At 47.1% G+C, this 24,435-nt stretch overlaps 1 protein-coding gene across 1 annotated transcript in view; it reads right to left on the bottom strand.

Annotated features, from left to right (window-relative positions):
- The window catches only part of LOC144495522 (chondroitin sulfate glucuronyltransferase-like), a 50,094-nt gene extending 26,198 nt beyond the window's left edge, over window positions 1-23,896 (bottom strand). Inside the window, exons 1-2 of the mRNA XM_078215562.1 lie at window positions 22,580-23,896; window positions 14,015-14,579 (exon numbers count right to left, since the gene is read on the bottom strand). Of these exons, the coding sequence (XP_078071688.1) occupies window positions 14,015-14,579; window positions 22,580-22,857 (843 nt within the window). The 5' untranslated portion in view covers window positions 22,858-23,896. The remainder of the gene's footprint in view (window positions 1-14,014; window positions 14,580-22,579) is intronic.
- Between the last annotated feature and the right edge of the window lie 539 nt (window positions 23,897-24,435).

Raw genomic sequence — 24,435 nt, 5'->3', positions numbered from 1 at the left:
TTGCAGTGGGTAATATGGGGGCCATGTAGAGTCACAGCTTCATGGCTGTGTTGATGGTGTTGGATGCCCAGAAAGTGTGGAGCTGCTGGAAGACCCATGCTACTCTGCCGACACTTACGTGGACATCGATTGCATCCTCCCTGGAGGTGCTGCTACCTGGGCAGGGGGAGTGGTCAATGTCCTCAATGTCTTGTTGCTCGACGGTGATGGGTGGTCCTTGTCATTGTCTGGGTCTTCCTGCAGCTGATGTGTAGACCAACCTTGGTGCCGCACTCTTCAGACTTGTCTCTTGGAGTTCACACCACGATTCTTTAGTCGGCAAGATGATATTGTGCTGCCCCGGGTCCCTAGCGCTGTGAGGCAGCAGTGCTAACCGCTGTGCCCCCGTGCTGATCCGGGTCCCTGGCGCTGTGAGGCAGCAGTGTTAATCGCTGTGCCACCGTGCCGCCCCGGGTCCCTGGCACTGTGAGGCAGCAGTGCCAACACTGTGTCACCGGGCTCAGTGAATAGTAACACTCACGAAGAGTATTGTCGACTTCGGCTTTCAACCATTCTGTGATACCTTGACTGTGAAGCGTTGGAATGAACCCCGGGGTTAGGGAATCAGACAGGGAATATACCTGACATTTAAGGGCGACAGAATACAGGATTTGCAAACAGGGCAGGTACATGGGATGAGGATACAGCTTGTGCGGAGGAACAACATCAACACAGCCTGGGTGGGCCGGGAGACCCGGGTTCCTGCTGTAATTTTGATGTAATTTCATGACACTGACAAAGTGACAGAGCTGGGGGCAAAATCCAAACGTGCTGAACCCTGAGCCTGCTCACATTCTCAGCAAAGACACAGAAAGGATTGTAAATGAAAATGAAGGGTCCCCAATTAAAACTCTGCCACAGCTTGCTGGGGTTATCAAGCTGCTTGGTATTTTTAAAAATACATCCAATCTAATCAAAGAAAGATGCTGAGTGGATTACAACAACAGACCCTGCTCTGTGTAAAAATTACCAGCTGCTACTCATTACATTCAGAGTACAAGACAGGAACTAAAGAAACATTCAGATTAATGCCTTCTGTTAAAACCACTTCCCGGTAATGAACATTCAGTGCCCGTCTCTCTGCTGCCGGCTTTATTATCCAGTCTGTGTCCTCCTTTCCCAAAGGCACAGATTCTCACTGAAGATACAACTACGCTGACTCCTGACCATCTCCCTCCTTGGCCAAGTGGCCACTCTTCACCTGGGGACCTGGAACGTGTACATCAACGAGCTATTCACCACTGGAGGCCATCTTGACCCTGCCCTATCCTGAACTCGATGGAAATCTCTACTCATGGGGGGGTCGAGGGTCACTAGGAATAGTCGTGAAAAAAAGACCCTGGCTGTTATTTTATTATTTCTTTAGGGAAACAGAAAGTAATTGTAACACCTTACTCTCCTGCTCCTTTCGAAAGATCAACGAACATGGCATAGTCTGTCAAGAATGGAACTCAGCTGGTGTGAGTCGCTAACACACCATCCGTCCAGGGCAGGAATCTACTCAAACTGGATTACCTGAACATTAGCTAGCACCATTCCCGGCAGAGTGAGGAAAGCACCATAGGATAGAGCCGCACGCCACACTCACCACGACCCCCACATTCAATCCAGGTCAATATTGGCCAATCTCAATGGGGCAGATGGAGCAGTTCCATGCCAGAGAATCGGCCACAGAATCCAGCTCGATTCTCCCAGAGCTGCACTAAGCAAATGGCAAAGTGCCATCATTTTACAAACATTAATTTTACAGGGCCAGCATTTATTGCCCATCCCTCGTGGCCCTCAAGAAGGTGGTGGTGAGCCGCCTTCTTGAACTGCTGCAGTCCCTGATGTGTAGGTACACCCACAGTGCTGTTAGGGAGGGAGCTCCAGGATTTTGACCCAGTGACAGTGAAGGAACGGTGATATATTTCCAAGCCAGGATGATGAGTGACTTGGAGGGGAACCTCCAGGTGGTGCTGTTCCCAAGTATCTGCTGCTCTTGTCCTAGATCGAAGTGGTTGTGGGTTTGGAAGGTGCTGTCTAAAGAATCTTGGTAAGCTGCTGCAGTGCATCTTGTAGATAGTACACACTGCTGCCACTGTTCCTCAGTAGAAGGGGTAGCAATCAAGTGGGCTGCTTTGTCCTGGATGGTGTCGAGCTACTTGAGTGTTGTTGGAGCTGCACCATCCAGGCAAGTGGGGAGTATTCCTTCACACTCCTGACCATAGATGGTGGACAGGCTTTGGGGAGTCAGGAGGTGAATTATTCTCTGTAGGATTCCTAGCCTTTGACCTGCTCTGGTAGCCGCAGCATTTATATGGTGAGTCTAATTCAGTTTCTGGTCAATTATATCCCCCAGGATGTTGATAGTGGGGGATTCAGCAATGGGAATGCCACTGAATGTCAAGAGGTGATGGTTAGATTCTCTCTTGTTGGAGATGGTCATTGCCTGGCACTTGTGTGGCACAAATGTTACTTGCCACTTGTCAGCCCAGGCCTGGATCTGATGTCCAGATCTTGCCGAATTTGGACGTCAACTGCTTCAGTACCTGAGGAGTCACGAATGATGCTGAACATTGTGCAATCATCGGCAAACATCCCCACTTCTGACCTTATGATGGAAGGTCATTGATTGAGAACAGTGACTACATTTCAAGATATATTTTATTGGCTGTAAAGTGTTTTAGTTTGGCCTGAGGTCACTATATAAACATTTATTTGTGACTGGCTGGGTTTCCTGGGTTCCAGTGAGCAGACAGTATGGTCACCATGAACCGTTGCTGACAAACACACACTGGACTCACCTTCAACATTCCCTACTGGCACAATATACACTCATGTATGAAGGATGGGGATGATGGACCACCCCAGGAGCTGCTGACATGTAACATACATGATGTGGAGATGCCGGCTTTGGACTGGGGTAAACACAGTAAGAAGTTTAACAACACCAGGTTAAAGTCCAACAGGTTTATTTGGTAGCAAAAGCCACACTTGTGTGGCTTTTGCTACCAAATAAACCTGTTGGACTTTAACCTGGTGTTGTTAAACTTCTTACTGTGTAACATACAGACATACAAACATACGAATCAAGAGCAGGAGGAGGCTATTCGGCCCCTCAGGCCTGTGCCACCATTCAATAAGATTGTGGCTGATTTAATTGTAATCTCCACTCCACAATCCTGCCTACCCCCATAACCTTTCACCCCCTTGTTAATCGAGAATCTATCACATTCTGCCTTAAAAACATTCAAGAGTTCAGCTTCCACTGACTTTTCAGGAAGAGAGTTCCAGAGACACAACACCCTCCGAGAAAATATCTTTCACTCTTTCTTAAATGGATAACCCCTTATTTTAAACAGTGACCCCATGTTCTTGACTCTCCCACAAGGGGAAACATCCTCTCCACATCCACCCTGTCAATAACCTTCAGGATCTTAAAGGTTTCAATCAAGTCACCTCTTAATCTTCCAAACTCCAGCGGATACGATGTCTCAGTCTTAACAATATTCAATCACCCGGCATCCAACATTCTCTGGGGAAGAACATCGCAGCATCGGAAATAGGAACAGGAGTAGGCCATTTGGCCCAGTGGATGCACCTTTCAAAATTCGACAGATTCTACCATGCCCAATATTGCCATTACAGTTTAATGTGTCGGTGCAGACTCGATGGGCTGAAGGGCCTCTTCTGCGCTGTATGATTCTATGAATAGCCTCTAAACAATTCCCACCAATGTTTGTTGCTCGTTTCTGCTTCATAGCTGCATCCAAACTGATTCTACACTGTGATTCTTTGATCTCAGATTCTCTTCCTCTCGTGTACTGATCCTTTATTAACAGAGCAACCCCACCTCCTTTTTCCCTGTCTATCCATCCTAAATAGAACATAGAACAGTACAGCACAGAACAGGCCCTTCGGCCCACAATGTTGTGCCGAGCTTTATCTGAAACCAAGATCAAGCTATCCCACTCCCTATCATCCTGGTGTGCTCCATGTGCCTGTCCAATAACCGCTTAAATGTTCCTAAAGTGTCTGACTCCACTATCACTGCAGGCAGTCCATTCCACACCCCAACCACTCTCTGCGTAAAGAACCTACCTCTGATATCCTTCCTATATCTCCCACCACGAACCCTATAGTTATGTCCCCTTGTAATAGCTCCATCCAGCCGAGGAAATAGTCTTTGAACGTTCACTCTATCTATCCCCTTCATCATTTTATAAACTTCTATTAAGTCTCCCCTCAGCCTCCTCCGCTCCAGAGAGAACAGCCCTAGCTCCCTCAACCTTTCCTCATAAGACCTACCCTCCAAACCAGGCAGCATCCTGGTAAATCTCCTCTGCACTCTTTCCAGTGCTTCCACATCCTTCTTATAGTGAGGTGACCAGAACTGCACACAATATTTCAAATGTGGTCTCACCAAGGTCCTGTACAGTTGCAGCATAACCCCACGGCTCTTAAACTCCAACCCCCTGTTAATAAAAGCTAACACACTATAGGCCTTCTTCACAGCTCTATCCACTTGAGTGGCAACCTTTAGAGATCTGTGGATATGGACCCCAAGATCTCTCTGTTCCTCCACAGTCTTCAGAACCCTACCTTTGACCCTGTAATCCACATTTAAATTAGTCCTACCAAAATGAATCACCTCACATTTATCAGGGTTAAACTCCATTTGCCATTTTTCAGCCCAGCTTTGCATCCTATCTATGTCTCTTTGCAGCCTACAACAGTCCTCCACCTCATCCACTACTCCACCAATCTTGGTGTCATCAGCAAATTTACTGATCCACCCTTCAGCCCCTCCTCTAAGTCATTAATAAAAATCACAAAGAGCAGAGGACCAAGCACTGATCCCTGTGGCACTCCGCTAGCAACCTGCCTCCAATCCGAAAATTTTCCATCCACCACCACCCTCTGTCTTCAATCAGATAGCCAGTTACCCATCCAATCGGCCAACTTTCCCTCTATCCCACACCTCCTTACTTTCATCATAAGCCGACCATGGGGGACCTTATCAAACGCCTTACTAAAATCCATGTATATGACATCAACTGCCCTACCTTCATCAACACACTTAGTTACCTCCTCAAAAAATTCTATCAAATTTGTGAGGCACGACTTGCCCTTCACGAATCCATGCTGACTATCCCGGATTAATCCGCATCTTTCTAAATGGTCGTAAATCCCATCCCCAAGGACCTTTTCCATCAATTTACCAACCACCGAAGTAAGACTAACCGGTCTATAATTACCAGGGTCATTTCTATTCCCTTTCTTAAACAGAGGAACAACATTCGCCACTCTCCAGTCCTCTGGCACCACCCCCGTGGACAGAGAGGACCCAAAGATCAAAGCCAAAGGCTCTGCAATCTCATCCCTTGCCTCCCAAAGAATCCTAGGATACATTTCATCAGGCCCAGGGGACTTATCGACCTTCAGCTTATTCAAAACTGCCAGGACATCCTCCCTCCGAACATCTATTTCCTCCAGCCTATTAGCCTGTAACACCTTCTCTTCCTCAAAAACATGGCCCCTCTCCTTGGTGAACACTGAAGAAAAGTATTCATTCATCACCTCGCCTATCTCTACTGACTCCATACACAAGTTCCCACTACTGTCCTTGACCGGCCCTAACCTCACCCTGGTCATTCTTTTATTCCTCACATAAGAGTAAAAAGCCTTGGGGTTTTCCTTGATCCGACCCGCCAAGGACTTCTCGTGTCCCCTCCTAGCTCTCCTAAGCCCCTTTTTCAGCTCATTCCTTGCTAACTTGTAACCCTCAATCGAGCCATCTGAACCTTGTTTCCTCATCCCTACATAAGCTTCCCTCTTCCTTTTCACAAGACATTCCACCTCTTTCGTGAACCATGGTTCCCTCACTCGGCCATTTCCTCCCTGCCTGACAGGGACATACCTATCAAGGACACGCAGTATTTGTTCCTTGAAAAAGTTCCACTTTTCATTAGTTCCTTTCCTTGACAGTTTCTGTTCCCATCTTATGACCCCTAATTCTTGCCTAATCGCATCATATGATGAATATCTCTGAATATTCAGTTCCAGGTTCTGGTCTTCCTGTAGCCACATCTCCATAACCATTTACCTCGAACTGCACCTTCAAATCACCTACCTTATTGTGAACACTGTGTATTCAGACAGACTGCCCTTAACTTCATCTTTTTGATGCAATTCCGCCTTCTGATCTTATTTGGTGCTTACCTTTATTTCATCTGCCTTCTAATATCACTGACTACTTTTCCATTTCCTGTTACCAATGTTGCATCTCTCCAATCTGACCTCTCTCACACCCTCAGAGAACAAAATTTTCATCTGTTCAAATGTTTTAGTCGAAGTAGGGAAGGAGGTAGAAGAGGGGGAGGGGTAGCATTATTGGTCAGAGATTGTATCACAGTGTCAGAGAGGAGGTTTGATGAGGACTTATCTGTTGAGGTAGTATGGGCGGAGATTAGAAATAGGAGAGGAGAGGTCACCCTGTTGGGAGTCTTTTATAGACCTCCTAAAAGTTCTAGAGAGGTTGAGGAAAGGATTGCGGAGTCAATCCTGCTTAGGAGTGAAAGTAATAGGGCAATTGTTATGGGGGATTTTAACTTGACTAATATTGACTGGAATTGTTATAGCTCTAGCTCGTTAGAGGGGTCAGTTTTTGTTCAAAGCGTGCAGGAAGGTTTTTTGACTCAGTATGTAGACAGGCCAACTAGAGGTGAGGCTATATTGGATCTGGTGCTGGGAAATGAGCCAGACCAGGTGCTAGACTTGGAAGTTGGTGTGCATTTTGGTGATAGTGACCACAATTCGGTTACGTTCACCTTAGTGATGGAAAGGGATAGGCATGAACCTCGGGCCAGTGGTTTTAGCTGGGGGAAGGGTAATTATGAGGCTATTAGGAGAGAATTAGGAAACATAGGTTGGACTAGGAGATTACAGGGACTGGGAACGTCCGACATGTGGAGTTTTTTCAAGGAGCAGCTACTGCGAGTCTGTGATAGGTATGTCCCTGTCAGGCAAGGAGGAATTGGTAGGGCTAGGGAACCGTGGTGCACCAAAAAAGTTTCTTTGTTGGTTAAAAAGAAAAAGGAGGCTTATGTTCGGATGAGACGTGAGCACTCGGGTAGTGCACTAGAAAGCTTTAGATTGGCTAAGAGGGAGTTGAAGAGCGAGCTTAGAAGGGCTAAAAGGGGACATGAGAAGACTTTGGCGGATAGGGTTAAAGAGAATCCTAAGGCGTTCTATAGGTATGTCAAGAACAGAAGGTTGGTTAGGGCAAGTTTAGGGCCAGTTATAGATGGCAGAGGGAAGTTATGTGTGGAACCGGAGGAGATTGGTGAAGCATTGAACCAATATTTCTCTTCGGTGTTCACGCAAGGGGACATGAATATAGCTGAGGAGGACACTGGGTTGCAAGGGAGTAGAATAGACAGTATTACAGTTGATAAGGAGGATGTGCAGGATATTCTGGAGGGTCTGAAAATAGATAAATCCCCTGGTCCGGATGGGATTTATCCAAGGATTCTCTGGGAGGCAAGAGAAGTGATTGCAGAGCCTCTGGCTCTGATCTTCAGGTCGTCGTTGGCCTCTGGTATAGTACCAGAAGATTGGAGGTTAGCGAATGTTGTCCCATTGTTTAAGAAGGGGAACAGAGACTTCCCCGGGAATTATAGACCGGTGAGTCTCACTTCTGTTGTCGGCAAGATGTTGGAAAAAATTATAAGGGATAGGATTTATAGTTATTTGGAGAGTAATGAATTGATAGGTGATAGTCAGCATGGTTTTGTGGCAGGTAGGTCGTGCCTTACTAACCTTATTGAGTTTTTTGAGAAAGTGACCAAGGAGGTGGATGGGGGCAAGGCAGTGGACGTGGTATATATGGATTTTAGTAAGGCGTTTGATAAGGTTCACCATGGTAGGCTTCTGCAGAAAATGCAGATGTATGGGATTGGGGGTGATCTAGGAAATTGGATCAGGAATTGGCTAGCGGATAGGAAACAGAGGGTGGTGGTTGATAGTAAATATTCATCATGGAGTGCGGTTACAAGTGGTGTACCTCAGGGATCTGTTTTGGGGCCACTGCTGTTTGTAATATTTATTAATGATCTGGATGAGGGTATAGTTGGGTGGATTAGCAAATTTGCTGATGACACCAAAGTCGGTGGTGTGGTAGACAGTGAGGAAGGGTGTCGTAGTTTGCAGGAAGACTTAGACAGGTTGCAAAGTTGGGCCGAGAGGTGGCGGATGGAGTTTAATGCGGAGAAGTGTGAGGTAATTCACTTTGGTAGGAATAACAGATGTGTTGAGTATAGGGCTAACGGGAGGACTTTGAGTAGTGTGGAGGAGCAGAGGGATCTAGGTGTAAGTGTGCATAGATCCCTGAAGGTTGGGAATCAAGTAGATAGGGTTGTTAAGAAGGCATATGGTGTCTTGGCGTTTATTGGTAGGGGGATTGAATTTAGGAGTCGTGGCGTTATGTTGCAACTGTACACAACTCTGGTGCGGCCGCACTTGGAGTACTGTGTGCAGTTCTGGTCCCCACATTACAGGAAGGATGTGGAGGCTTTGGAGAGGGTGCAGAGGAGGTTTACCAGGATGTTGCCTGGTATGGAGGGGAGATCCTATGAGGAGAGGCTGAGGGATTTGGGATTGTTTTCGCTGGAAAGGCGGCGGCTAAGAGGGGATCTTATTGAAACATATAAGATGATTAGAGGTTTAGATAGGGTGGATAGTGATAGCCTTTTTCCTCTGATGGAGAAATCCAGCACGAGGGGGCATGGCTTTAAATTGAGGGGGGGTAGTTATAGAACCGATGTCAGGGGTAGGTTCTTTACCCAGAGGGTGGTGAGGGATTGGAATGCCCTGCCAGCATCAGTAGTAAATGCGCCTAGTTTGGGGGCGTTTAAGAGATCCGTAGATAGGTTCATGGACGAAAAGAAATTGGTTTAGGTTGGAGGGTCACAGTTTTTTTTTAACTGGTCGGTGCAACATCGTGGGCCGAAGGGCCTGTTCTGCGCTGTAATGTTCTATGTTCTATGTTCTATCTCCATTTTAACTGGAAGCGTAGGATTTACCAGGATGCTGCCTGGTTTGGAGGGTAGGTCTTATGAGGAAAGGTTGAGGGAGTTAGGGCTGTTCTCTCTGGAGCGGAGGAGGCTGAGGGGAGACTTAATAGAGGTTTATAAAATGATGAAGGGGATAGATAGAGTGAACAAAGAACAAAGAACAATACAGCACAGGAACAGGCCCTTCGGCCCTCCAAGCCCGTGCCGCTCCCTGGTCCAAACTAGACCATTCTTTTGTATCCCTCCATTCCCACTCCGTTCATATGGCTGTCTAGATAAGTCTTAAACGTTCCCAGTGTGTCCGCCTCCACCACCTTGCCTGGCAGCACATTCCAGGCCCCCACCACCCTCTGTGTAAAATATGTCCGTCTGATATCTATGTTAAACCTCCCCCCTTCACCTTGAACCTATGACCCCTCGTGAACGTCACCACCGACCTGGGGAAAAGCTTCCCACCGTTCACCCTATCTATGCCTTTCATAATTTTATACACGTCTATTAAGTCTCCCCTCATCCTCCGTCTTTCCAGGGAGAACAACCCCAGTTTACCCAATCTCTCCTCATAACTAAGCCCCTCCATACCAGGTAATATCCTGGTAAACCTCCTCTGTACTCTCTCCAAAGCCTCCACGTCCTTCTGGTAGTGTGGCGACCAGAACTGGACGCAGTATTCCAGATGCGGCCGAACCAACGTTCTATACATCTGCAACATCAGACCCCAACTTTTATACTCTATGCCCCGCCCTATAAAGGCAAGCATGCCATATGCCTTCTTCACCACCTTCTCCACCTGTGACGTCACCTTCAAGGATCTGTGGACTTGCACACCCAGGTCCCTCTGCGTATCTACACCCTTTATGGTTCTGCCATTTATCATATAGCTCCTCCCTACATTATTTCTACCAAAATGCATCACTTCGCATTTATCAGGATTGAACCCCATCTGCCATTTCTTTGCCCAAATTTCCAGCCTATCTATATCCTTCTGTAGCCTCTGACAATGCTCCTCACTATCTGCAAGTCCTGCCAATTTTGTGTCGTCCGCAAACTTACTGATCACCCCAGTTACACCTTCTTCCAGATCATTTATATAAATCACAAACAGCAGAGGTCCCAATACAGAGCCCTGCGGAACACCACTAGTCACAGGCCTCCAGCTGGAAAAAGACCCTTCCACTACCACCCTCTGTCTTCTGTGACCAAGCCAGTTCTCCACCCATCTAGCCACTTCCCCCTATATCCCATGAGATCCAACCTTTTTCACCAGCCTACCATGAGGGACTTTGTCAAGCGCTTTACTAAAGTCCATATAGACGACATCCACGGCCCTTCCCTCGTCAACCATTCTGGTCACTTCTTCAAAAAACTCCACCAGGTTAGTGAGGCATGACCTCCCTCTCACAAAACCATGCTGACTATCGTTAATGAGTTATTCCTTTCTAAATGCGCATACATCCTATCTCTAAGAATCTTCTCCAACAACTTCCCCACCACGGACGTCAAGCTCACCGGCCTATAATTACCCGGGTTATCCTTCCTACCCTTCTTAAATAACGGGACCACATTAGCTATCCTCCAATCCTCTGGGACCTCACCTGCGTCCAGTGACGAGACAAAGATTTGAGTCAGAGGCCCAGCGATTTCATCTCTCGTCTCCCTGAGCAGCCTTGGATAGATTCCATCAGGCCCTGGGGATTTGTCAGTCTTTAAATTCTCTAACAAACCTAACACTTCCTCCTTTGTAGTGGAGATTTTCTCCAACGGTTCAACACTCCCCTCCGAGACACTCCCAGTCAACACATCCCTCTCCTTTGTGAATACCAACGCAAAGTATTCATTTAGGATCTCCCCTACTTCTTTGGGCTCCAAGCATAATTCCCCACTTTTGTCCCTGAGAGGTCCGATTTTTTCCCTGACAACCCTTTTGTTCCTAACGTATGAATAAAATGCCTTGGGATTCTCCTTAATCCTGTCTGCCAAGAACATTTCGTGACACCTTTTTGCTCTTCTAATTCCCCGTTTTAGTTCTTTTCTACTTTCTTTGTACTCCTCCAGAGCTCCCTCGACCTACCATTCTACCATTCAAAGACTATTTCCTCGGGTGGATGGAGCTATTTCAAAGGGGCATAACTATAGGGTTTGTGGTGGGAGATACAGGAAGGATATCAGAGGTAGGTTCTTTACGCAGAGAGTGGTTGGGGTGTGGAATGGACTGCCTGCAGTGATAGTGGAGTCAGACACTTTAGGAACATTTAAGCGGTTATTGGATAGGCACATGGAGCACACCAGGATGATAGGGAGTGGGATAGCTTGATCTTGGTTTCAGATAAAGCTCGGCACAACATCGTGGGCTGAAGGGCCTGTTCTGTGCTGTACTGTTCTATGTTCTATGATTTACAACACAGAAACAGGTCATTCAACCCAGCCATTCAGTGCTGGCGTTTCTGCTCCACACCAGCCTCCTCCCTCTTCATCTCACCCCATCAATATCTTTTTTTTTAGGACCAGGAACAGGAGGTCATAAGCCTCTCGAGCCCTTTCTGCCATTCCATAAGATCATGACTGGTCCATATCTTCACTACATCCACACCCCTTGGCTTCACATAGAACCATAGAATATTACAGCACACAAACAGGCCTTTTGGCCCTTCTTGGCTGTGTCGAACCATTTTTCTGCCTAGCCCCACTGACATCCATGAACCTGTCCAAGTTTTTCTTAAATGTTAAAACTGTCTGTGTGGAGTCTGCTTGTTCTCCCCGTGTCTGCGCAGGTCCCCCCCAGGTTCTCCCGTTCTCTCTCACCTGCACGCACGCACACACGCACAACCAGAGACGTGCAGGTTAGTGGATTGGCCGTGCTAAATTGCCCCTTAATGTAAAAGAACAAAGAAAATTACAGCACAGGAACAGGCCCTTCGGCCCTCCAAGCCTGCACCAATCATGCTGCCCGACTGAACTAAAACGCCCTACCCTTCTGGGGACCATATCCCTCCAATCCCATCCTATTCATGTCTTTGTCAAGACGCCCCTTAAAAGTCACTATCGTATCTGCTTCCACTATCTCCCCCGGCAGCGAGTTCCAGGCACCCACCACCCTCTGTGTAAAAAATCTGCCTCGTACATCTCCTTCAAACCTTGCCCCTCGCACCTTAAACTCACGCTCCCTAGTAATTGACTCTTCCACTCTGGGAAAAAGCTTCTGACTATCCACTCTGACCATGCCTCTCATAATCTTGTAGACTTCTATCAGGTCTCCCCTCAACCGCCGTCATTCCAGTGAGAACAAACCAAGTTTCTCCAACCTCTACTCATAGCTAATGCCCTCCATACCAGGCAACGTCCTGGTAAATCTTTTCTGTACCCTCTCCAAAGCCTCCACATCCTTCTGGTAGTGTGGCGATCAGAATTGAACACTATATTCCAAGTGCGGTCGAACTAAGGTTCTATAAAGCTGCAACATGACTTGCCAATTTTTAAACTCAATGCCCCGGCCGATGAAGGCAAGCATGCTGTATGCCTTCTTGACTACCTTCTCCACCTGCATTGCCACTTTCAGTGACCTGTGTACCTGTACAACCAGATCCCTTTGCCTAACAATACTCTTAAGGGTTCTGCCACTTACTGTATATTTCCTATCTGTATTAGACCTTCCAAAATGCATTACCTCACATTTGTCCGGATTAAACTCCATCTGCCATCCCTCCGTCCAAGTCTCCAACCAATCTATATCCTGCTGTATCCTCTGATAGTCCTCATCGCTATCCACAAATCCACCAACCTTTGTGCCACCCACAGGGGGACTAGGAGCGTAAATATGAGGGGTTATGGGGATAGGGCCTGGGTGGGATTGTTGTCAGTGCAGATTCGATTGGCCGAATGGCCTCCTTCTGCACTGTAGGGATTCTGTGACTTCTATCTCTATCTTTTCATGCCCTCATTGAGCAAAAATCTACTGATTGCAAAATTAAAAGAGGTGAAATGGGCACTCAGTAGAGCGCATTCCTTCCCAACGCTGTAACATTACAAAGCTCTTCCTTGAGGCTTTTCCCTGCCTGGTTGATGCTCTACAATTACAAACTGAAAAAAGAAACCTTTTGATGAAGAGTTTCTATCTCACTGAGGAAGCTTCAGGTCAATCTACATCCAACAACCTGCTGTGAAAACTCTGCTCACCTTTTGACAGCTGTGACATATTACACCACAGCAGCTGAGACAATGCTTAAAAAGTCAATTTGTCCTATCTCCCAATTTTAACAGATCCTTAAAAGAATTCCAGGATCCAGATCCACACCCGCATCTTCAGCCATAGAATCCTACAGTACAGAAGGAGGCCATTCAGCCCATCGAGTCTGCACCGATCACAAACCCACCCAGGCCCTATCCCCATAACAACATGCATTTACCCTGCCAGTCCCCCTGACACTAAGGGGCAATCTAGCATGGCCAATCCACCTAACCCACACATTTTTGGACTGTGGGAGGAAACCGGAGCACCTGGAGGAAATCCACACAGACACGGGGAGAATGTACAAACTCCACTCAGCTGGTGAATCAAACCCAGATCCCTGGCGCTGTGAGGCAACAGTGCTAACCACAGTGCCACCATGCTGCCCATGAGCCACACCATATCTTTGCACTAAGTTTTGTTCAAATCCATCCATTAATTTCTGAGATATAGTGTTTACAAACAGACTAAAACACAACGGCGGAGGTAATGATTGAGCAAGAATCTGCTGCTCTTGGGAGAGTTCCACACTTGTCCTGTGTCTGAAGTGCCTCCCCATCATGTCCTTATGTAGCTTTTCCCTAAATCTACACCTTGACCATTCCCTGTGGTAGCTGGTTGCATATTCTCACCACTTTCTGGATAAAGAAGCAGTTGTCTATTGCAGGGGAGGGGGCACTGACTGGCGACTGACCTTGTGTTTATCAACACAGCTGATGCCGATATAGTCGATGATGCAGCGGCCTAGCCACTCGTCAGCTCGGACACTCAGGATGTCGTTGCGACAGTTGTCCAGATACCGCTGAAGCTTGACAAGGACACTCCGTGACATCACATAACCAAAGCCACCGTGGCAGTACCGGGAGTCTGGGTCGCCACCGATGAACTCTTCCGCCCGGCCCAGGTACAGGTCCTCGTCAATGCTGAGGTGAGAAACGAGAGACTTGATGCGTTCGGCCTCTGTGTACGTGTTGTCCTGCGCCAGGTAGAACCAGTCGTACTCATTGCCGAAATGTTCGTAGATGTACTGGATGGTCCGGTACATCAGCCACACTGGCCGGTCATCTCCATGAGAGACTATCTGCATCCCGTGTGGGAACTTGGTATTGCGAAATCCAGTGAAGTAAATCAGCCTGCTGAAATGGTGGGCCACTGTCCGATTAACAGAGACAGCCAATGAGTTCAGAGTAGCCTTAGACGTCAGGATACCAACAAATAGTTGATCGCGGATTCCCAGCTCCGTGTGAATGTAACGTGTCCTGGCAGAGGGAAAACAGACAGCCTCAGGTATCAGCACTTATATTTGAACTTTTGTTCCCTCCCTCAGTAACATCTGCCCTCCTCTTCTGAACATACCAGTATCTGACAGGTCAGGTGACTGCCAAAGATCCCACAGCACTATGTTTTTTACAAAAGCAATGTGGCAGGAGTGTGAGAACGGGGTTCACCTTGATGTACTGGCCAACATTTATCTCACAATCAATATCGCCTCAGCATTGCTATATGTGGGATCTTGCTGTGTACAAACTGGTTGCCTGGTGACCTACATTACAAAAGTGCTACATTGGCTTTGGAATGTCCTGAGGTTGCGAAAGATGCGACAGAAACACAAGCTACTTTTGCCCTTGACTGGAGAGTGGCCAATGCCACAAAGGGATCAAGTTGCTCCCATAACTGCTTCACTTGTGACTTTGGTTTAACAATAAACCAGCACATTCCTGACAAGTTGTTGCAGCACACACTGTTTTTGAGGCCAAACTGTCATTGCCTCATTGCTGTTTGTGGGATCTTACTGTGCACATGTTGGCTGCTGTATTACACAGTGACCACACTTCATAAGTACTTCACTGATGTGAGAAACACTGAGAATGTTATTGGATAAAAACATAAAGAATCCTTGGTTTCAGAAGCTGAGTGTACAAACGCACAGAGGTGACACTAAACCTGAAGTAATATTGGAGAGGTTTCTGCTGGAGACTGTCCAATTCACGAGAGATATTGTGAGCCGAGTCAAAGAGAAAAAGGAAGCATTTGTCAAAGCTAGGAGGCTGGGAACACACGAAGCAAGTGTGGAATACACGGAAAGTAGAAAGAAACTTAAGCAAGGAGTAAGAAGAGCTAAAATGGGTCATGAAAAAGCACTGGCCAGCAGGATTAAGGAAAATCCCAAGGCTTTTTATCCATATATAAAGAGCAAGAGGGGGTAGCCAGAGAGAGGGTTGGCCCACTCAAGGACAAGGGAGGGAATCTATGCGTGGAGCCAGAGGAAATGGGCGAGGTATTAAATGAGTACTTTGCGTCAGCATTCACCAAAGAGAAGGGCTTGGTGGATGATGAGTCTGGGAAAGAATGTGTAGATAGTTTGAGTCATGTTGAGATCAAAAAGGAGGAGGTATTGGGGTTCTTGAGAAACATTAAGGTAGACAAGTCCCCGGGGCCTGATGGAATATACCCCAGAATACTGAGAGGGGCAAGGGAGGAAATTGCTGGGGCCTGGAGAGAAATCTTTGTATCCTCACTGGCTTCAAAGGAGGTCCCAGAGGATTGGAGAATAGCCAATGTTGTTCCTTTGTTTAAGAAGGGTAGCAAGAATAATCCAGGTAATTACAGGCCGGTGAGCCTTACATCAGTGGTAGGGAAATTATTGGAGAGGATTCTTCAAGAAAGCATTTATTCCCACTTGGAAATAAATGGATGTATTAGCGAGAGGCAACATGGTTTTGTGAAGGGGAGGTAATGTCTCACGAACTTGATCGAGTTTTTCAAGGAAGTGACAAAGATGATTGATGAGGGTAGTGCAGTGGATGTTGTCTACATGGACTTCAGTAAGGCCTTTGATAAGGTCCCTCATGGCAGACTGGTGCAGAAGGTGAAGTCGCAGGGGACCAGAGGTGAGCTGGCAAGGTGGATACAAAACTGGCTCGGTCAAAGAAGTCATGATGTGGAGATGCCAGCGTTGGACTGGGGTAAACACAGTAAGAAGTCTCACAACACCAGGTTGGTAGCAAAATCCATTAGCTTTCAGAGCGCTGCTCCTTCATCAGGTAAGTGGGAGTTCTGTTCACAAGGACTTGATTACCTGTAAAGATTCGCATTCCAACCATTATTTTGTAAATTGAGTTTGTGTCTTTATATGCCCTGTTTGTGAACAGAACTCAGTAAGAAGTCTCACAACACCAGGTTAAAGTCCAACAGGTTTATTTGGTAACAAATACCATAAGCTTTCGGAGCACTGCTCCTTCGTCAGATGGAGTGGAAATCTGCTCTCAAACAGTGTAAACAGACAGAATCAAGTTGCAGAATACTGATTAGAATGTATCTAATAATCTAATCAGTATTCTGCAACTTGATTCTGTCTGTTTGCACTGTTTGAGAGCAGATTTCCACTCCATCTGATGAAGGAGCAGTGCTCTGAAAGCTTATGGTATTTGCTACCAAATAAACCTGTTGGACTTTAACCTGGTGTTGTGAGACTTCTTACTGTGTTCACCCCAGTCCAACGCCGGCATCTCCACATCATGTGAACAGAACACCCACTTACCTGACGAAGGAGCAACGCTCCAAAAGCTCGTGGATTTTGCTACCAAATAAACCTGTTGGACTTTAACCTGGTGTTGTGAGGCTTCTTACTTGGTCAAAGAAGACAGAGGGTAGCAGTGGAAGGGTGCATTTCTGAATGGAGGGCTGTGACAAGTGGTGTTCATGATGTGTTGGTGTTCCTCAGGGATCAGTGTTGGGACCTTTGCTGTTTGTAATATATATATAAATGATTTGGGGGAAAATGTAACTGGATTGATCAGTAAGTTTGCGGACGACACAAAGATTGGTGGATTTGCGGATAGCGATGAGGCCCATCAGAGGATACAGGAGGATATAGATCAGTTGGAGACTTGGGCGGAGAGATGGCAGATGGAGTTTAATGCGGACAAATGTGAGGTAATGCATTTTGGAAGGTCTAATACAGATAGGAAATATACAGTAAATGGCAGAACCCTTAAGAGTATTGATAGACAGAGGGATCTGGGTGTACAGGTACACAGGTCACTGAAAGTGGCAATGCAGGTGGAGAAGGTAGTCAAGAAGGCATACGGCATGCTTGCCTTCATTGGCCGGGGTATTGAGTTTAAAAATTGGCAAGTCATGTTGCAGCTTTATAGAACCTTACTTAGGCCGCACTTGGAATATAGTGTTCAATTCTGGTCGCCACACTACCAGAAGGATGTGGAGGCTTTGGAGAGGGTACAGAAAAGATTTGCCAGGATGTTGCCTGGTATGGAGGGCATTAGCTATGAGGAGAGGTTGGAGAAACTTGGTTTGTTCTCACTGGAGCGAAGGAGGCTGAGGGGAGACCTGATAGAAGTCTACAAGATTATGAGAGGCATGGACAGAGTGGATAGTCAGAAGCTTTTTCCCAGAGTGGAAGAGTCAATTATTAGGGGGCACAGGTTTAAGGTGCGAGGGGCAAAGTTTAAAGGAGATGTACGAGGCAGATTTTTTACACAGCGAGTAGTGGGTGCCTGGAACTCGTTGCCGGGGGAGGTAGTGGTAGCAGATACGGTAGTGACTTTTAAGGGGCGTCTTGACAAATACATGAATAGGATGGGAATAGAGGGATATGGTCCCGGAAGGGTAGGGGGTTTTAGTTAAGTTGGGCAGCATGGTCGGTGCAGGCTTGGAGGGCCGAAGGGCCTGTTCCTGTGCTGTAATTGTCTTTGTTCTGAGAATCACACTTTAGGAAGACTGTCAAGGTCTTGGAGAGGGTGCAGCAGAGATTTATTAGAGTGGTAACTGAGATGCGGCACTTCTGTTACGTGGAGAGTGTGCAGACGGACAATTAGAGATGGGCAACATATACTGGCCTTGCCAACAATGCCCACAGTCTCCTGAGAGAATAAAACAATGGCTGGGCCTGCTCTGCTCTCCTTAGAACAGAGAAAGTTAAAAGAAGATTTCAGAGGTTTCAAAATTACAAGCGCTTTCAAGAGAAGAGGCTGGTGACAGGAGGGTCAGTAACGCTCGCACAGAGATAATGGAATTGACAAATGAGCCAATGGCAATGAGGAAACTTTCCCTCCTTACCCAGGAAGTTGCAGTGAATTTGAAATCACAGTTTGTAAACACGGTGGAAGCAGTTCCAATTCTAACTTTCAAGAAAGAGTTGTATAACTACTCTAATGGAAAACATTCATAAGGCACTGGGGAGTGGAATTAATTGGATAATGGTCAAAGAACACAGTCACAGAGATTTACAGCATGGAAACAGGCCCTTCGGCCCAACTTGTTCATGCGGTTTTTTTTGCCACTAAGCTAATCCCAATTGCCCGCATTTGGCCCATATCCCTCTATACCCATCTTACCCATGTAACTGTCTAAATGCTTTTTAATAGACAAAATTGTACCCGCCTCTACTACTACCTCTGGCAGCTTGTTCCAGACACTCACCACCCTCTGTGAAAAAATTGGCCCACTGGACACTTTTGTGTCTCTCCCCTCTCACCAATCTATGATCACAAGTGTGATCTATGCCCCTCATTATTTTATAGACCTCTATAAGATCACCCCTCAGCCTCCTGTGCTCCAGAGAAAAAAGTCCCAGTTTATCCAACCTCTCCTTATAACTCAAACCATCAAGTCCTAGTGGGCTGCTGAATGGCCACTTTTGGGCTGCATCATTCTGTGATCCTGAGGCTGAAAAAGGCCCTGGAGAAATAGAAGTGACATGAGCACTCTGGTGTTTTACAATAAGCCCAGGTTCCTGCAGGCTTCATCACCTCGCTGAGCCTGGTCAAGGTCCCAGCCCTCAACTTGCCCGAAGCTGACTAGGCCTGTGTGCAGTCTAAGAGCGGGTGCTGCAATATAATCAGGAATGGGAGCTTTCTGTGTTCTCTTCGCCCAGAATCATTACAGCAGATTACGGAGCTGCTCATCCAGCTGAGAGGTAAACAAATTCAGAGACTGCAGCAAATGCAGCTGCCAATCTGCACAAAGCAAGCTCTCCAGCAGACAAACCGATAAAACTCTGCCAATGCTGCAAATCTAAAAACTATAACAGAAAGGGCTGGAAAACCTCAGCAGGTCTGGCAGCCTCTGTGGAGAGAGAAACAAGAGTTAATGTTTCAAGTCCAATATGACTTTTCTTGGAACTCTTCATGGATTTCAGTAAGGCATTTGACCAGGTTCCACATGGCAGACTGGTCAGGAAAGTGAGATCTCGGATACAGGGGAAGGTGACAGGTTGGATCTAAAATTGGCTCTGTGACAGGAAACAAAGGGTAATGGCTGATGGATGTTTTTGCGAATGGAAAACGGTTTCCAGTGGATTTCACAGGGCTCAGTGTTGGGGTCCTTGCTGTTTGTTGTATATATTAATGATTTAGACTTAAACGTGGGTGGCATGATTGGGAAATTTGCAGATGACACAGAAATTGGCCGTGCAGTTGATAGAGAAGAGGAAAGCTGTCGACTCCAGAATGACATCGATGGTTTGGTGAGTGGGCAGAGAAGTAGCAAATGGAATTCAATCTGGAAAAGTGAGAGGTAATGCATTTGGGGAGCACAAACAAAGCAAGGGAACACACAAAAAACAGAAAGAGGTTGAGGAGGTGAGAGACCTTGGAGTTAATGTCCACAGGTCCCTGAAGGTGGCAGTACAGGTGGACAAGGTAGTCAAGAAAGCATATGGAATGTTTTCCTTTATCGGGTGAGGTATTGAATACAAAAGCAGAAATGTAATCATGGAACTGTATAAAATGCAGGTTCGGCTACAGCTGGAGCTTTGTGTACAGTTATGGTCATATTACAGGAAGAACATATTTGCTCTGGAGAGAGAACAAAGGAGATTTACAAGAATATTGCCAGGACTTGAAAATTACAGCTACGAGGAGTGATTGGATAGGCTAGGGTTGCTTTCCTTACAATGGAGGCCAAGAGGTGACCTAATTGAGGTGTATAAAATCACAAGGGGCCTAGACAGGGTAGACTTGTTTCCCTTAGCTGAGGGATCAATCACCAGGGGGCATAGATTTAAAGTGATTGGTAAAAGGATTAGAGGAAAAGCTTTTTCACCCGGAGGGTGGTGGGGGTCTGGAATTTACTGTCTAAGTTGGTGTTTGAGGCTAAAATGCTTAACTCATTGAAAAGGTCCCCAGATCTGATTTGAAGAGCTCTAGCCTGCAGGGGTATGGAGCTGGTGCTGCAAAGTGGGATTATCTCTGTGCGAGCGTTACAGACCCTCCTGTCACCAGCCTCTTCTCTTGAAAGCGCTTGTAATTAAGCGCTTGCCCATTGAAGCAGTGGAGGCTACCTCGTTAAATATGTTTAAGTCACAGGTAGATAGATTTCTGATCAATAAGGGAATTAAGGGTTATGGGGAGCGGGCGGGTAAGTGGAACTAAACCACTATCAGATCAGCCATGATCTTATTGAATGGCGGGGCAGGCTCGAGGGGCCAGATGGCCTACTCCTGCTCCTATTTCTTATGTTCTTAAAATGAGTGGTTAGTTTGTTGTTTTCTCTTTTTCAGACAGCACAGACACAATGGGCCGAATGGTCTATTTCTGTGCTGTAACCACTCTCTGATTCTATTCCTTTAGAACTGTTTTATGTTGTTGGTTGGAGAATAAATATTGGCCAAGAGACCCGGGAGAATTCCTCTGCTCTTCCCAATGGCCTTGAGATCATTCACCCCCATTGCAGAGGCTGGCTAGAGACTGGGTTTAATATCAAGTCCAAAGATGTGCGGGTTAGGTTGATTGGCCAGGTTAAAAATTGCCCCTTAGAGTCCTGGGATGCGTAGGTTAGAGGGATTAGTGGGTAAATATGTGGGGGTAGGGCCTGGGTGGGATTGTGGTCGGTGCAGACTCGATGGGCCGAATGGCCTCCTTCTGCACTGTAGGGTTTCTATGATTTCTATGATCACAGTAAGAAGTCTCACAACACCAGGTTAAAGTCCAACAGGTTTATTTGGTAGCAAATACCATAAGCTTTCGGAGCACTGCTCCTTCGTCAGATGGAGTGGAAATGTGCTCTCAAACAGTGCAAACAGCCAGGAGCAGTGCTGGACAAGCCCCCATGTCCTGTTGAGTCAGAGGCAGCATATCGCTCACTAACCCATGACTGACATTAGCTCAGTGATGGGAAACCTCTGCTAATGAGTGGGTCGAATGAACAGCCCTCCATCTTAATGGGCTGCAAGATTGAAACCAGGCTTGTTCACTCACTATGACCCCATGAATAAAACTAAATATATTTAATACACGCTGAATAATTCATAACGAGTTATAGAAAATGCTTCATTATTTATATATTAATAGAACTGTCACCAACTTCAAACAGTAAAAACTGAAGGAATATTGAAGCTTTGGACACAGAGCACGGCTCTCATAGTCAATGTTGTGAGCAATCAGCACCCACCTCACTGGCCCTTACTGTACGTGCGAATCACTTCAGTCGCACCGGTAGGAAAAAGACTATGTGGGCATAAATCAGTGAAATGTGGCAACCCTGAACACGGTCAACAAAATGTCTCGTGGACTGCACTCAGAACCCTGATGGGCCGCGTACGGCCCCCGGACTGCAGGTTGCCTATCGCTGGATTACGTACTGGAAGACAGCTGTTTCCCTCAGTGATTCTCTGAGTAATTAACCAACGCTCCTATTCTTGATTGCAATCAGGGACGTACCTGTTTGCATGTCAGGCAAAGCAGCCAGAGTGCTTGTGCCTTCTGCAGTTGAATAACTTGCCACCATTCACTGTCAGAATTTACACATGGAAAATGGGCACTTGGGTTAGATCCCGCAGAGCAACAAGTACTCAATGGACCCATTTTCCCAATGAGTGTAAGAAGTCTCACAGCACCAGGTTAAAATCCAATGGGTTGATTTGGAATCACGAGCTTTCGGGGCACTGCTCCTTCATCAGGTGAGTGGAGACTTGGGTTCACAAACACGGCATATACACGCAAAGACACAATTGCAAGCTAATTACAGATTGGAATGTGAAGAATGGTTGGAATTTGAGTCTTTACAGGTAGTCAAGGCTTCCAAATAAACCTGTTGGACTTTAACCTGGTGTCGTGAGACTTCTTACTGTGCCCACCCCAGTCCAACACTGGCATCTCCACATCCTGGCCAATAAGAGTGGCAGGGATGGGGGGAATAATTAAACTAAGAAAGCCTCATCTTTGGAGAATAAATTAAATACACCAAATGTGTTTGCTATTAAAGATCCCCAATATGCATTTCTATGTTAAATCCTTACCTCAGCACCTTCTTGTGCGGTTTGTTGGGATCCTTGTAATAAGGCACAATCCTGGGCTCATACTCCTTGTTGTCACTGAAGTCTCTGGTGTCTGATCCTGGTTCCAGGTGCCTGCTGTCATGAGGCAGACCCCTGCTGTCCCCTGCATCCATGCACGATTCGTCCCCATCTCCCTGAGTCCAGGAGACACGCAGCAAACTCAGGCTGCAGCCCAAGGATAGCCCTAGGATGAGGGGCAGAGCAGGGCGGAAGAGCAGTATCAGGGAAGTCAAACGCATGGTAATGACTGGGCAGGAAAAGCAGCAGAGAGTGCGAAGAGGACACACAAACAAAATAAAGATCTGATACAGATACTGTCATGGAAATCACTCTGATTTAAAACATCGAATTGTTTTGTCTCAAACGCAGACAGGTATGAGACACACACAAACACCGACAGGTTTGGAGTGGTGTTCTCAGCTCCTGTACTGTCTGAAGCTAGCTGTCCCCAGTCACGAGAGAGGCGGCATGTGATAGCGACACCGAAAGGGCATCAAATCAGCCTCGCATGAAGCTTAAATCCCGATGCAAACAGAAATCCAAACATGACCAATAAAACTCAGTATCAAGAACAAACTCAACTCAAACCACCCGCACTTTCAGCAACGACTGAGCAGGCACAACCTTGTAAACTGGAGCAGAATGTGGAAGAAATACTAACGGTACTGGATAAACATCCTCAGACCAAAAACATTTTCAATCCTATAGCCTGATGCTAGAGTGTTTCACAGTTGCCATAAACTTGTTAAACTCCGACTGCGGTGACATTTACTCTCTCTCCCAACTTCATTTTCCGCATATTTTGGAAGAGGTTATCACCAGAGAGAGACGTTTTCCCCACACCCTCTGAAGTTCCGTTTCCCTGTGGCGGGGGGTATAATACCTCAGTGCGGGTATGGCCCATGTATGGAAAGATTAAACAGGGTGTCCAACACACACTTGAAGTGTGTCACTGCTGAGATCCAATCCCTGCTCCAGTCAGATTTTGGCTTTCAAGCCAGCTTCAATGGATGCATTGATGAATAAATTACTGTCAGGAGGATCAGGGGAAACTGGCAGACAGGATTCGCTCCACCTTCAATCCGCATTCCCTCAGCACAAAAACAAATCCTCTTCTAAATGCTTCTGGATGCTGGCGAGGAATTTCTCACACTCAGGAACAGAATCTCACAAAGCAGCTTCAGGTAGAATCAGCTTAAATCTTCTTTCAGACGCACCAGGTGGACTGTCATCACAGAGAGCTGGCACTGGACCCCAGGCAGACTGAGGGGGACACACTCCTCACTCTGAGGGGGGGGTCTCCTCACTCTGAGGGGGGGGGGTCTCCTCACTCTGAGGGGGGGGGGTCTCCTCACTCTGAGGGGGGGTCTCCTCACTCTGAGGGGGGGTCTCCTCACTCTGAGGGGGGGTCTCCTCACTCTGAGGGGGGGGTCTCCTCACTCTGAGGGGGGGGGTCTCCTCACTCTGAGGGGGGGGTCTCCTCACTCTGAGGGGGGGGGTCTCCTCACTCTGAGGGGGGGGGTCTCCTCACTCTGAGGGGGGGGGGTCTCCTCACTCTGAGGGGGGGGGTCTCCTCACTCTGAGGGGGGGGTCTCCTCACTCTGAGGGGGGGGGGTCTCCTCACTCTGAGGGGGGGGGTCTCCTCACTCTGAGGGGGGGTCTCCTCACTCTGAGGGGGGGGTCTCCTCACTCTGAGGGGGGGGTCTCCTCACTCTGAGGGGGGGGTCTCCTCACTCTGAGGGGGGGTCTCCTCACTCTGAGGGGGGGGGTCTCCTCACTCTGAGGGGGGGTCTCCTCACTCTGAGGGGGGGTCTCCT

This window comes from Mustelus asterias, chromosome 7, assembly GCF_964213995.1.
Source record: "Mustelus asterias chromosome 7, sMusAst1.hap1.1, whole genome shotgun sequence".
Lineage (NCBI taxonomy): Eukaryota > Metazoa > Chordata > Chondrichthyes > Carcharhiniformes > Triakidae > Mustelus > Mustelus asterias.
Note: the sequence above shows the minus strand (reverse complement) of the source record. Positions and strands in the feature narration are given on the sequence as shown.